At 42.6% G+C, this 13027-nt stretch overlaps 1 protein-coding gene and 1 long non-coding RNA gene across 9 annotated transcripts; one reads left to right on the forward strand and one right to left on the reverse strand.

Annotated features, from left to right (window-relative positions):
- The first annotated feature begins 385 nt into the window (after window positions 1-385).
- meaf6 (MYST/Esa1-associated factor 6) lies at window positions 386-12720 on the forward strand. Of its 5 annotated transcripts, none has more exons than XM_052036553.1 (8): window positions 386-532; window positions 4999-5114; window positions 6464-6551; window positions 6656-6701; window positions 7377-7572; window positions 8097-8126; window positions 9693-9726; window positions 11868-12720. In XM_052036553.1, exons 1-8 carry the CDS (start codon window positions 443-445, stop codon window positions 11874-11876), a joined length of 609 nt encoding a protein of 202 aa, XP_051892513.1. In that variant the 5' UTR covers window positions 386-442; the 3' UTR covers window positions 11877-12720. The 5 variants fall into 5 exon arrangements, with proteins under 5 accessions (XP_051892513.1, XP_051892511.1, XP_051892515.1 ...); XM_052036551.1 differs by having other exon boundaries at window positions 11897-12720; XM_052036556.1 differs by lacking the exon at window positions 386-532 and adding an exon at window positions 3062-3197 and having other exon boundaries at window positions 11897-12720.
- LOC127581813 (uncharacterized) lies at window positions 868-2463 on the reverse strand. 4 transcript variants are annotated; one of them, XR_007958019.1, is made up of 4 exons: window positions 2264-2385; window positions 2005-2152; window positions 1709-1856; window positions 868-1671 (listed from the first exon to the last, which is right to left on the reverse strand). It is a non-coding gene; the product is annotated as an uncharacterized LOC127581813 (long non-coding RNA). The 4 variants fall into 4 exon arrangements; XR_007958017.1 differs by having other exon boundaries at window positions 868-1856; window positions 2005-2189; window positions 2375-2463; XR_007958018.1 differs by having other exon boundaries at window positions 868-1819.
- Window positions 12721-13027: the final 307 nt, after the last annotated feature.

Below are 13027 nucleotides of genomic sequence, written 5' to 3' on the forward strand. Positions count from 1 at the left end.
CGTTTCAGGTTGAGACCCTTCTTCAGGACTTTATTTCCCTCCATAGATGCTGCCTGACCTGCTGAGTTCCTCCAGCAATTTTTGTGTGTGTTGCTTCACATTCCAGCATCTGCAAGAATCTGTCCAGTCTGCTCATCGCCCCACAGATGCTGCCCGACCTGCTGAGTGATCCCAGCACCCAGCACTTTGTTACAACCGCGGCAGGTGTCGCTGTGTGCGGAGGTCGTCCCCGTACTCCAGGGCGGCGGGGCGCAGCTGCGATGCGCCCTCCCATGCCGCGGGCGGCGCTGTGGCTGCGGGGTGCAGTGCGCCATCCCCGGCTGCCGGCGGCGCTGCGGGAGGGGCGCGCCGCGGCGCCCCCTGGTGGCCGGAGGACCGCCGGGGCTGGTGCGGCCTGAAGAAGCGTCGGGGCTCGGCCGCTCCTCGCTCGTCATCCCCCAGCATGGCGATGCACAACAAGGCGCAGGCACCGCAGATCCCCGACACCCGGCGGGAGCTGGCCGAGCTGGTGAAGCGCAAGCAGGAGCTGGCGGTACGGGGGGGGAAGGGGAGCGGGGGGGAGCGGGATACTAACCCCCCCCCCCCCCCCGGTCAGGGAGCCGGCGCGAAGCTTCTAGAAAGAGGCGGGACCTGGCGTCGTGGCGGCGGGCGGGCGGGCTGCCGGCCCCGGGCGAGGCCGCTGAGGAGCCGGGCCTGAGGGGCGGAGCCGCGGGCAACGGGAGCCGATCGGCTCGTCGTCGGGGGAGGGGGGGGGGGGGCGCGGGTTAAAGGGGAGGTGAGAGCGATCGGCCGATTAAAGGGGCGGGGGGAGGATTGGGGGGGGTGTGCAGTCCCCCACCTCCCTCTGGGCCGCCAGCGCTTCCCCCCCTCCCCCCACTCGGCTGGTCCGCCGTCACCGGCCGCCGGCCCGTCCAGCCGAGGGTGCCCGTCCAACAGCACCCGGCCCACAGCCGCTGCTCCTTCAGGCCAACAACACTCACCCTGCAGGTTCATAGAGCAATAACAGCAGGGAAACAGGCCCTTCGGCCCAACCAGTCCATGCCGACCAAAGTGCCCGCCTCAGCTCTTCCCAATTGGCCCATGTCCCCCTTCAACCTCTTCCATCCATCTACCTGTCCAACTGTCCTTCACACGTTGTAATTGTGCCCCCACCTCTACCCCTTCCTCTGGCAGCCCGTTCCATACACCCACCCCCTCGCTGTGTGAAAAATGTGCCCCTGTAAAACTTTCCCCTCTCACCTCAAACCTACACCTAGTTTTAGACTCCCCTACCCTGGGGAAGAGACTGCGAACACCCACCTTATCGATGCCCCTCGTGGTTTTATAAACCTCCGTAAGGTCACTCCTCAGCCTCCTTCACTCCAGGGAAAACAGTCCCAGTCTGTCCCTAGAACTCAAGCCCTCCAGTCCCAGTCGGATGGTTGATGTTTCCGCCGGAAGTGTCGGCAGTATAAGCCAGCAAGTGATAAATTCCATTGTACTTGGAGGAATGTCAGACGAGGGAGAATCGGGCTCCATCCCTCCAGAGGGAGAGGCCTCAGGGATGTGTTTGAGTGGACACAGATTAGTGGTGCAGCCCACCCAACAGCCGCTGCACCTTCAGGCAGACAACACTCATCCGACAGGCGCTGCACCTTCAGGCAGACAACACTCATCCAACAGGCGCTGCACCTTCAGGCCGACAACACTCATCCAACAGGCGCTGCACCTTCAGGCCGACAACACTCATCCGACAGGCGCTGCACCTTCAGGCAGACAACACTCATCCAACAGGCGCTGCACCTTCAGGCCGACAACACTCATCCGACGGGCGCTGCACCTTCAGGCCGACAACACTCATCCGACGGGCGCTGCACCTTCAGGCAGACAACACTCATCCAACAGGCGCTGCACCTTCAGGCCGACAACACTCATCCAACAGGCGCTGCACCTTCAGGCCGACAACACTCATCCGACAGGCGCTGCACCTTCAGGCAGACAACACTCATCCAACAGGCGCTGCACCTTCAGGCCGACAACACTCATCCGACGGGCGCTGCACCTTCAGGCCGACAACACTCATCCGACGGGCGCTGCACCTTCAGGCCGACAACACTCATCCGACGGGCGCTGCACCTTCAGGCCGACAACACTCATCCGACGGGCGCTGCACCTTCAGGCCAACAACACTCATCCGACAGGCGCTGCACCTTCAGGCCGACAACACTCATCCGACAGGCGCTGCACCTTCAGGCCGAAAACACTCATCCGACGGGCGCTGCACCTTCAGGCCGACAACACTCATCCGACGGGCGCTGCACCTTCAGGCCAACAACACTCATCCGACAGGCGCTGCACCTTCAGGCCGACAACACTCATCCGACGGGCGCTGCACCTTCAGGCCGACAACACTCATCCGACGGGCGCTGCACCTTCAGGCCGACAACTCGGCCGACAACTCATCCGACAGGCGCTGCACCTTCAGGCCGACAACGTTCAACCATTGGCAATTGCATTGGTAGAACTGCAATGTGCATCCAACAGGCGCTGCATCTTCAGGCCAACAACATTCAACCAGTGCCGCAGTATGCATGTAGCCTGGTGGGGTTTGTTTTGGTATGCTTTCTTGTGCAGAGAGAAGAATTCAATTCTCCACTCTGATTTCAACTACATATGAACCAGAATGGCAAATTAATTATTAGTAATGCTTTGTAGTTCTTCACAATTTCCAGCTTGAATTATTGTCACTGAGTGTTCTGCAGAGTTATCTCTATTCAGAATTTTCATTCTTAGTTATTGTAACTTTGAATCATCAAAGTGCTTATTTTCCTGTTTACCATTTTCTCCCTCAGCCTGAATGAAGGTATTTCTCATTTCCTTGAGGAAGGAGGCTCTTTTTGGCCTTTCAAGTCTCTGCTGGCTCAGATCAATCCCATTCTCCACTTATTTCCTTGAAACCTATTCTCTCACACATGGTTATTTACACCCTCCTGATTCTCCCACTTCCCATCTACATTTACAGTAGCCTATTAATCTAACAGCCAGCAAGTCTTGGATGTGAGAGGAAACTGGAGCACCTGGGCAGGGATGGGGGAAGGTGGGGGGAACCCATTGGTCACAGGGAGAACATGCAATCTTCACCCATACAAACACTGGAGATCAGAATCAAACCCAGACCACTGGAGCTGTGAGAAAGTTGCACTAGCAGCAGTGTCAAGGTAATGACTACTTGTTGATAAAATTATTCAAAAATAAAGTTATGAGTTCCTGTTGGGTAACCAAATATTGATAGCCCCTCAGGATCAGTATAACTTCTCGTATATAATTGTAAATCACCTCTTGACCACATATTGGTACCCACATCTGATTAAACCAACAGTTGGAAGTGTGGAGCTTTAAGAGCATCTACTGATTTTTTGTGTCATTCAGTCATGGTCAGCACTGATGTTTGCTGTATGGGGGTCTGTTTTTATTTGTTGCATCCAATTAACACTAACAGCAGCAGTTATCCCTTATTGTAGTTTCCTCAGCATCGCCATGACTACCTGGCATAAAAGACATAGGAGTAAGGGCAAGTTGTGCAGCCAATCAAGGATACTTAACCTTTCATTATGTTGTAGCCTGAATTCTGTTCCCCTTGATGCCTTTGTTAACAGTTTTTTTATGACTACTTTTGACAGAGTCAATAAAAAACAAGCATGATATTTAAATGGTAAGAGATTGCAGAGTTCTGATATACAGAGAGATCTGGGTGTCCAAGTACACTGTTCGCAGAAGGCAAGAATGCAGGTATTGCAGGTAACTAGGAAAGGTAATGAATGCTATTGTTTATTTTGAAGGGAATTGAATATAAAAGTCGGAAGGTTATGTTTCAGTTAGATGGGGTGTTGGTGAGGCCATATTTAGAATACTATATACAGCTTTGATTTCCTCACGTAAGGAAGGATATAAATGTTTTGGAAGCAGTTCAGGGAAGGTGTACCAGGCTGATAAGTAAATTGCGTGGGTTGCCTTGTGAGAAAATGTTGAACAGGGTGGTTTTGTTAAGAACTGATTAAAACATACGAGTTCCTGAGATATCTTGGAAGGGTGAAGAGGATGTTTCTTCTTGTGGGAGAATCTAGAACTAGAAGTCACTTTAAAAAAAATTAAGGTAGAGATGAAGTGAATGTTTTTCTTCAGAGGGTCATGAGCCTCTAGCATGTTTCAGGCAGAGCATAGATTCTTACTGAGTAAGGAGATGATAGGTTTTGCTGGACAAATGGGAATGCAGAGTGGAGGTTGCATTCTGATCGGCCATGATCTTTCTCAATGGCAGAGGAAGCCCAGAGGGTGGAGTGTCCTGCTCCCAATTCATAAGTTCGCATATCTTGAAATTCCTGTTGTAGTATCCATTGCCTTTTGATGAAGACAGTTTTGCATTTTGGCAACCTTATGTATACTGATTTCTCTGCTAAATGGTCTAGCTCCAGTTTTTAAGCATTTTGTAGACCGCACCAGGCAAAATAATTTTTCTCTATCTGTCCAATTAAATCCTTTAATCTTTTTAGGCAATTGGATCAGATTAGCTTTCAGTTTTCTGGGAATACGAGTTTATCCAACCTGTCCTCATAATTTCATCCAGTAAACCATGGTATTCTGGTAAATCTGTTGATCAACTGCATGACTAATGTAAAATTCCTGAATTGTGTATGGTGTTAAATAATATTCTCCATGTCCAAGTACAGATCACTGACTACTGGAATCTGGGTCTTACTGAGAAATTTTAGCAAAGATACATGTCTACAATGCGACTAATTTCCCTGTTAGAATGTTTATTAATAGGTCTTTGTAGTCCTTTCTGTCATGTGTTAAGTATGTGTAGGAATAAGGTTTAAACAGAATCTGCAGAGAATGTCATGAAGCATTTTCTATCCTAGTTCAGAAATTTACGTTTTGTCACTGCATTATGGTCTAAAATTGAAAAACAAGAGAATTTTTGTTCTGCAGTTTTAACCGTTAACTTATTCTTTTTATTAGGAGACTTTGGCAAACCTTGAACGGCAGATCTATGCCTTTGAAGGAAGTTATTTGGAAGATACCCAGATGTATGGGAATATCATTCGAGGATGGGATCGTTATTTAACCAATCAGAAGTATGTTTAACAGGAAAAGCCTGTGCACAGTGCTCCTAAAACATTGGCAAATCTTTGTCTAATTCTGAAATTTCAATATATTCTGCAGTGAATGTTATTCTGCTTTCATTATTAAATCTGTTGCCAGACATATTGTGAATTGGTTGGCAAATATTGGCTACTTTGACTTTTCCAAACAAAAGGAGGTAAAAATTTATATTGTGTGGACCTTAAAAGAATCATGTATCATGTCCATAGACCGTGCATGTTTCATTATTAAGTTTTGCTGATTCTGAATGCAGACAGTTATGTTTGTGCACAAAGAAATTCCAAATGAATCTCTTGGATGAGACTTCACGTAGTTAAGTTAATAAACTAATATAAAATTAAGCTGTGAGTTGCCCTGAGTTGATCCCATCTAGTGTCAGTACTTGGACGAGTAAACTTGGCCTCGGCACCATTGGAACACAACCTGGGGAATTGTACAGCAGGACTTCTGTTCTCAATCATCATGCTGTTGGATAGGACTAGGCTCATCCGATATTCCCACATTTGAAAAATTTACTGACATTGAATGCCTGAGTTGATGTGGGAACGTAGGACATTACAGCAAAGTACTGGCCCTTCGGCCCACGATGTTGTGCCAACATTTTATCCTGCTCTAAGATCTATCTAACCCTTCCCTCCCACATAGCTCACTATTTTTCTATCATTCATGTGTCTATCTAAGAGTCTTTTAAATGTCCTTTTGACCATTGCAAGGTACAGATGGGCTCTGAACCCTGAGGAATCATACCAGATGAAGTTCAATACCTTCAACTGATTGCAAGGTGAAATTGGTTTCCTTTGAGGCTTGTACGTAGTATGTTCTCAGAACTATAACCTTGCCCTGTATGAAATTGTATTACAGTTAGGTAGCAAGTTACTGACTTAATTGATGGTGGAGTCTGGCAAGAAAACCAGTTTTAAACATAGCTACAGCATTCATTTGTGGATCAATATTCCCAATTATTCAAATAAGCATCAAGATACAGCTCCTATTTCAAAATATTAAAGATCAAATAGTAAAAATGTTTTCCGAAAGCAAGACCATCTTTTTCTCCTCTACTCCATCTCTTTGAATAACTTCATCCTGTGCAGTATGTGAAGTGTATAGCTTATTTCGGGACCACAGTCAATACTTCTGTAAACTAGCCATTTAGGTGAACGATGGTAACTTGTTTTTGTTTTATTTTTCCCTTTCCCTGTTAGAAACAGTTTGCACCCTTTTCTATCTTATAATCAGGATATCTGCATGAATGGTGTACTTCAACTGTTGAATGGTAATTACCTTGGGTGCTTTACCTATGGAGAGCTGTATTCTGTTTCAGAAACACCAACAGTAAGAACGATCGAAGGAACAGGAAGTTTAAAGAAGCGGAACGTCTCTTTAGCAAGTCCTCTGTTACCTCAGTAGCAGTGCGTAAAACAGCTTTTTCTTATACTGATTATAGAATGCTTAAAATTTGCAGATCTGTTTTGTTTTGTCTGTTTAGTATTATTGTCTGATCCCTCTGTTGTAGGCAGTGAGTGCTTTGACTGGTGTCCAGGACCAATTGGTGGAAAAACGTAAGTCTTAAAATCGTGCTTCATCTCTACTTTTCTGCTGGCCAAGTGTCTTGACCAGATAACTAGTCTGCAGTTTGGCAGAAATTGACTTGTGTAGGGGCACTTCTTCTCAGATGTTTGGGGTAGTTGCAGGGGATGAGGCAGGGAAGGTCAGTTGGATAGAAGAGTGAAGGTACCACTGACTGCTATATAGACATTGCCAAGCTTTGAACAAGTGTTCCAAATTAATTGCATCTGTGACACCCTCTGATTTTTATTAATTCATGTTAACCTGGACACACTAATGGTTTTATCTGCTATTTAATTGATCATGACAGAGAAAAAAGGACTTGTAGTTAAGTTGTTAACACCAATAATGTAAAATTGGTACTGAAAATAGTGCAGCCTTAATGGTGTTGACAGTGTGAAATAACTTTTCATGGTTCACTAAATATATTATAGATATTGTTTTGCATGTGGAAACAAGTTACAAAGTATCTGTGATTGTACCATGAGAAACTGAAGCACTTGCAACAATTTCTAATCTGTGTAATTAAAGTTTAATAATATTTTCGAAGGTTGTGTAATGTATCTCCTATTGTTTTGTGCTGAGCTACTTCGAGGAATGTAAAGATCAAAGCTGGAATTAGCAAATGTTCTTTTCAAATCTGTTCCACCTTCTGTGTAAAATGTTAGGTGAACCAGGTAGTGGGACAGAAAGTGACAATTCGCCAGACTTCCAGAACCAGGAGAATGAACCGAACCAGGAGGACACTGAGGAATTGGATGGGTCACACCTGCAAGGCGTGAAGCCTCAGAAAGCAGCCTCCTCCACGTCATCTAGTAGTCACCATGGGAGTCACAAGAAAAGGAAAAACAAAAACCGTCACAGGTAATCCTTTGTTGAAGTTCATGAGATTCTAGGATGTGTGGGCTAGAATGGATGAGTTGTGTAGGAGTATCTTTGGGATTGTGGGGAACAAGATATAGGAGGGGTTTCCATTGGTAATTTATTTTTATAATAAATAGCAGCTTATTGGTAATAATCAATTTTGTAAATTAAATTTAACAGTATTATAAAAGTAATGTTTTGTTTTAGTTTCTGTTTGTTGCAGCGACTCTTCTCACTGACCCATCAGCTCTTTTGCCTTTGAATTAACTAGATTAGACGTTAACAGCCCTTAGTGTTCCATGCAATGTTTTTGCTTTAAATTCTCTTATTATTTTCTACAAGTTTATGACAATTGAATGAAAAACATTTTTGGATATATTTGTTTCTCCAGTAAATTTATCAAAACACCAGTAGTCTCTTGCCTTTTTGCTAAAAATGTTATATTCAAAAAAGGTAGAGACTCTGGCTTGGATAATTGATATGTTAACGTGTTGCTTTCTTTCCTCCTTTATGCTACCATCAAGCCCATCTGGCATGTTTGATTATGACTTTGAGTAAGTTTGCTTTCTGTCAGTATATGTGCTGTCTCTTTTCCAGTATTCCCCTTTACTGTGATGTGTAGACTGTAGACCTTTATGGAAGTACCTTTGCCATTAGTTGCTTTAGGATGGAATACTTGCTGATATATAATTGTACATAGATTATCAAACACTAAATTCTGCTTGTGTTTAGGATATGTTCTGTACATAAGGATGATATTACAACAGCACTGAATGGACTTTGTATTAAATCTCCTAATAAATAGTTGTCAGTCATCTGAGATACATGAGCAAGTGTGGAAGTCTCTGCTGGTGAGCAGAATGTGTGTCCAAGCTATCTACTGTTTGCACTCCACAGTTGTTTCATCTCACAAATGCATGCATTTCAGCATTGATCGATTAGTTTTTCATCATTCTGCAGCTTTGAAAAGTGCCACAAACAGCCTTCAGTAAGTTTAGTAAAAAAAATCTTTCTAGGAGCAGACAGATCAGTCCTTTAATGTAACCTGCGAAGCAGACAGGACTGGATATCGATGATTTTCCACAAATCCTAACTGTGTATCTAGGTCTTTTTCATCTTTATGACTATTGCACTTGCAAAGAATGCAAAGAAAATTTCCTTGGGTATAAAATGGATTATTGAAGTATTTTGTTTCGGCTGTGTATTTTTTTTTGATATTTAAGATTGTGTAGCAAGTATATAAACATTAGAACCTGTGTCGTAATATGTGAGCAGATATAAAGTCGTATTTTATCATTGTGCGTTTAAAGTTGGCATCAATCAGCATGATTTTCTATGGCTCTTTCAGTGTATTGGTTGGATATCTTGGTACTCTGACTTGAAATTTTTAATTGCAAGAAGAGCACCTTCATAAATAGCCATTTTGAGATGATGCAAAATTTTTGGTAGTTTTACAGGTTTTGACGTTTAGCCTCTTGAGCCAGATCCAGCTCCTATCAATGGAATAGAGATAACCCTTCTCCATCAGCAATATGGTTGAATGAGTTTTATTCATTTTCTGGTGGATGTATGTCCACTACCCATAATTTGGTAGTGAACCAAATCAGCCACATTGTAGTGTATGGTTCAAAATCAGTGAGGTAGCCACATTGCAGTCAATAATTTCAACCTCCAGCAATGGCCAGATGACATTATGTTTCCTTTCTTCCCCCTATGTGCAATCTCCTCAGCTCCTTTGGCTTTAGTCTTGTCTGTCTCACAAAATGTAAACAACATAACAAGAACTTTGGGCCCCAAATATATATTTGATATCATTAATTGACAGAATTTATCATATTCACTTCTCAACATTGAGCACCTAAACTTTTAATTTGGAAAGTTGCCACAATGAAATAATTTTCACTATTAGTTTGTACATGATTTTTTTTTGGTAACGGGACTGGTGAGGGGCAAAGGAAAAAAATTGAAATAGAATAACCAGTTAAGGAGAAACAAGTTATAAACTGAAATGGTTTGATGTTCTGGTTGTTGCTGTCGGTATCAATAGATGGTAAGTGTTGTGATTTTTTAAGTAACAGTGTCAGTCTCCTAAAATATTATTCTTCTGATTTTAATTATAGGATTGATATCAAGCTGAATAAAAAGCCAAGAACTGTGAGTATAATTTGTATTATTTTTCTTGCCACAAGTTTTAGAAAGTTGTGGAGTATGTGATCTAAAATGAGAGAGTGAACTGATTTCAGATAGAATTGGCTGATGGTGAAGCATGTTAGCTCATTTATAATTTAACAGTAGGAACTGATAATGCTCTGCACCCCTGCCACATCCAATCGTGAATAGTGGTGGTTAGTTAAGCACCTCATAGGAGGACAGATATCAAAGAATTTCTTTAAAGGTGGCAGAACACTCCAGCTTGCTGTTGCAGAAGACCAGGCTGAAGAAGTACTTGAAACTGTCTTTAGCAAGGAGAACTGATCAATTCATTTCTGCCTATTCCTGAGGTTCCCACTGTTAGTGAAGCTGGTCTTCTGCCAAATTGAATTCCATCCATGATATCAAGAAACAACTAAGAGCAGTGAATACTCCAGAACAAGTTGCATTTATAGGCATGTTACAGCAGAACAGCTATATACTCCTATCTATCTTCTATTGTGGAATGTTGCCCAAATATGTCCTGTCCAGAATAAAAAAGCAATTCAAATCCAGCTGATTATTATCCCATTGGCCAGTCATCAGCAAAGGTATCATCAACATTGTTATCAATCACCATTTTCTCACTAACAGACTGCTCACTGTGTGTTCTGCCAGGACCATTCAGTTCTAGACCATGATGCAAAAGAACTTAATTCCTGAGACACAGTAAGGTGCTCTTGGCATCATTCAGTTGAGTGGCATGAAGAAGCCCAAGTAAAACTGAAGGCATTTGAAATCTAGGAGAAAACTCTCTGCTGTCTAGAATTATACCTAGTACAAAGAATGATAGTTATAGCTATTGAACTGAATCATCGCATAGTTTATATTTTCTTATATCATGAAGGAGACCATTCAGTCCATGCCGGCTTTCAGAGAAATTCCATCAACCCCACCCATTCTCCACCCACTTCTCTGCAATGTATTCTCTCTCGCATGTACTCCCCACTGGCTCCCCTCCCTGACTCACCTGTCACCCACCTACACAAGGGACTATTAACCATGTAGTCAACCAACCAGCAGGTCTTTGTAATGCAGAAAGGTACAGGAGCAGCTGTAGGAACTCCATGTGGTCACAGGGACAATGTGCAAACTCGCACAGCATCCGAAATCAGGCTCAAGAAGTAATCGCAACAGCTTGTGCCAGGTAATGAGCAACTTCAGCAAGGTAGAATCTATCAACCTCTTCAATGGCATTGCCACCACCAAGTCTTCCATCATCAACATTCTAAGGGTTGAATGTTAGAATTCAGTCCTATAACCAGATAACCAGAAGCTTAATTAGAAGAGCCACATAAATACTGAGGCTGCAAGGGGAGGTCAGTGACTGGGTATCTTGCAGTAACTGACTCCCAGAATCTTGCCACCACCCACAAAGTACAAATCAGGAGTACGATGGAATGCTCTTTGATTTTCTAAATGAGTACAGCACAAACAAGAAGCTGCATGCCATTCAGGACAAAGCAGCTGCCTGATTGGCTTCTAATCCACCACCCTAAACAATTCCTTCTCTCCACCATAGCGATAGTGCTTACCATCTGCAAAGTACTATGATAACTCGGGCATCTTGGACAACATGTCTCAAAACCATGGTTTCATTGATCTGGATTAAAGATAACAGCCACAAGGGAATATCAACATTTGCACGTTCTCCCCCAACCTAACTGGGAAATATATTGCAGTTCCTTTGTCATTGGGTCTAAATACTGGAAATCCTGACCCAACAGGACTTGAGGATCACCTACAGCGCATGGACAACAATAATAAGTATTAATTTAACAAATTTTCCACTAATTTTGTGAACTGAAAATAATGGATTTTTTTGCTTTTTTAAATTAGGTCAGGATTAAAAGAATTAATTTGGAATCAGTTTTTTTTAAAAAAAATTGGATGTGTAGTTACATTGATCTTTCACTATTCACTGCAGCTAAGTGGCTATTTTACACTCAAAGTGAATCTCCAAACTTCAGTAGTACTTCAATATAAAATTATCTTATCCTTCACTCTTAGCTCATTTTATCTGGTCCGGACAATATGCCTAGTTGAGAAAATACATTGGGCATTTTAATTCTTGATGTAATTTTTTAAATGTATTATTTACATAGGATTACTAAAGGACCTTTGCCAGTTGCAGATGCCAAGATCAAAGTTTGAGGAACATGGACATAATAAAACATGAAAATCGAGTTGCTTCAGGCATTCGCCATGATTTTAACTGAACTCTACTATGTGAAGGCAGCCATGCCTCCTCCTGGTGTTTGAGGCCACACATTGCATCTTTATCAGCTGCATCTGATTTGTGTTCTATTGGACGTCGCTGTTTGATTACAGCCCATTTGTTTGTTATTTGTACAAGTAAAACATCCATTGGGTTTTATAATCAATTTAAACTGTCATGGGGTGGGGGGATTGGGGAATTAATTGGTCGCTTTTATGTCTGTTGTGACTCAGTTTAACTATTTGATGTTACCCGTGACATTTATGTGAGATTGTATTCTACATAAAGCGTTGTGTTTCATTTGGTAAGACTCAATTTTAAATCTCTTATTGAAAGTTCCTGTTTCACTTTGAGTACAAATGGCAGTTCTTTTTTTTTGTCCTGAAATTTATTTGAAATAATTTCTTCTGTGCTGGATTGTGCCTTGACAGATTTTGTATGTAGGCACATTGTTCTCATTTTGGGGTCAAAGCCTTGTGTAGCTGTAAGTGTGAGAAAAGCACAGAAGGCCATAATCTCCAGATATTTCTAAATGGACTCAATGGAGTTAGATTTAATAGCAACATGTGGTTTTATTTTTTGAACCCATTATATTTTTTGTGCTTTGGATATTGTATGTATAAATATTACCTTTTTAATTTGTACAATTATGACTTTTTTTGGACACATGGCTTTATTATTTTTTTTAAAAGAAGGAAAATGGATTTGTGACCATTTTGTATTAAAGAAGTTAAATATAATTGTTGTTTGTTCAGTTATTGATTGGGTCTGCTCCTAACAACTGATGGGGAATACTTGACCTAGTTGAAAATATAAACTATTGTGTCAAAGGATGACTTGAGCTTCAGTAGTTCGCATAGTCTTGCTTGCATAGCTGGATGTGTATAACAGCCTAAGCATTCTTTGCAACTCCTAATGGCCTTAGCACAATGGCAGCACCTTGGCTGCTTGAGTATGTTGACAAGTGCCACTGCATCTCTTGAATGCATAATCTCGGTTGATTCTTTATTGCAGTAAAGAGGAGCCATTGAAGTGTAGAAAATGTAC

The sequence above is a fragment of the Pristis pectinata genome, chromosome 22, assembly GCF_009764475.1.
Source record: "Pristis pectinata isolate sPriPec2 chromosome 22, sPriPec2.1.pri, whole genome shotgun sequence".
Taxonomy (NCBI): Eukaryota; Metazoa; Chordata; class Chondrichthyes; order Rhinopristiformes; family Pristidae; genus Pristis; species Pristis pectinata.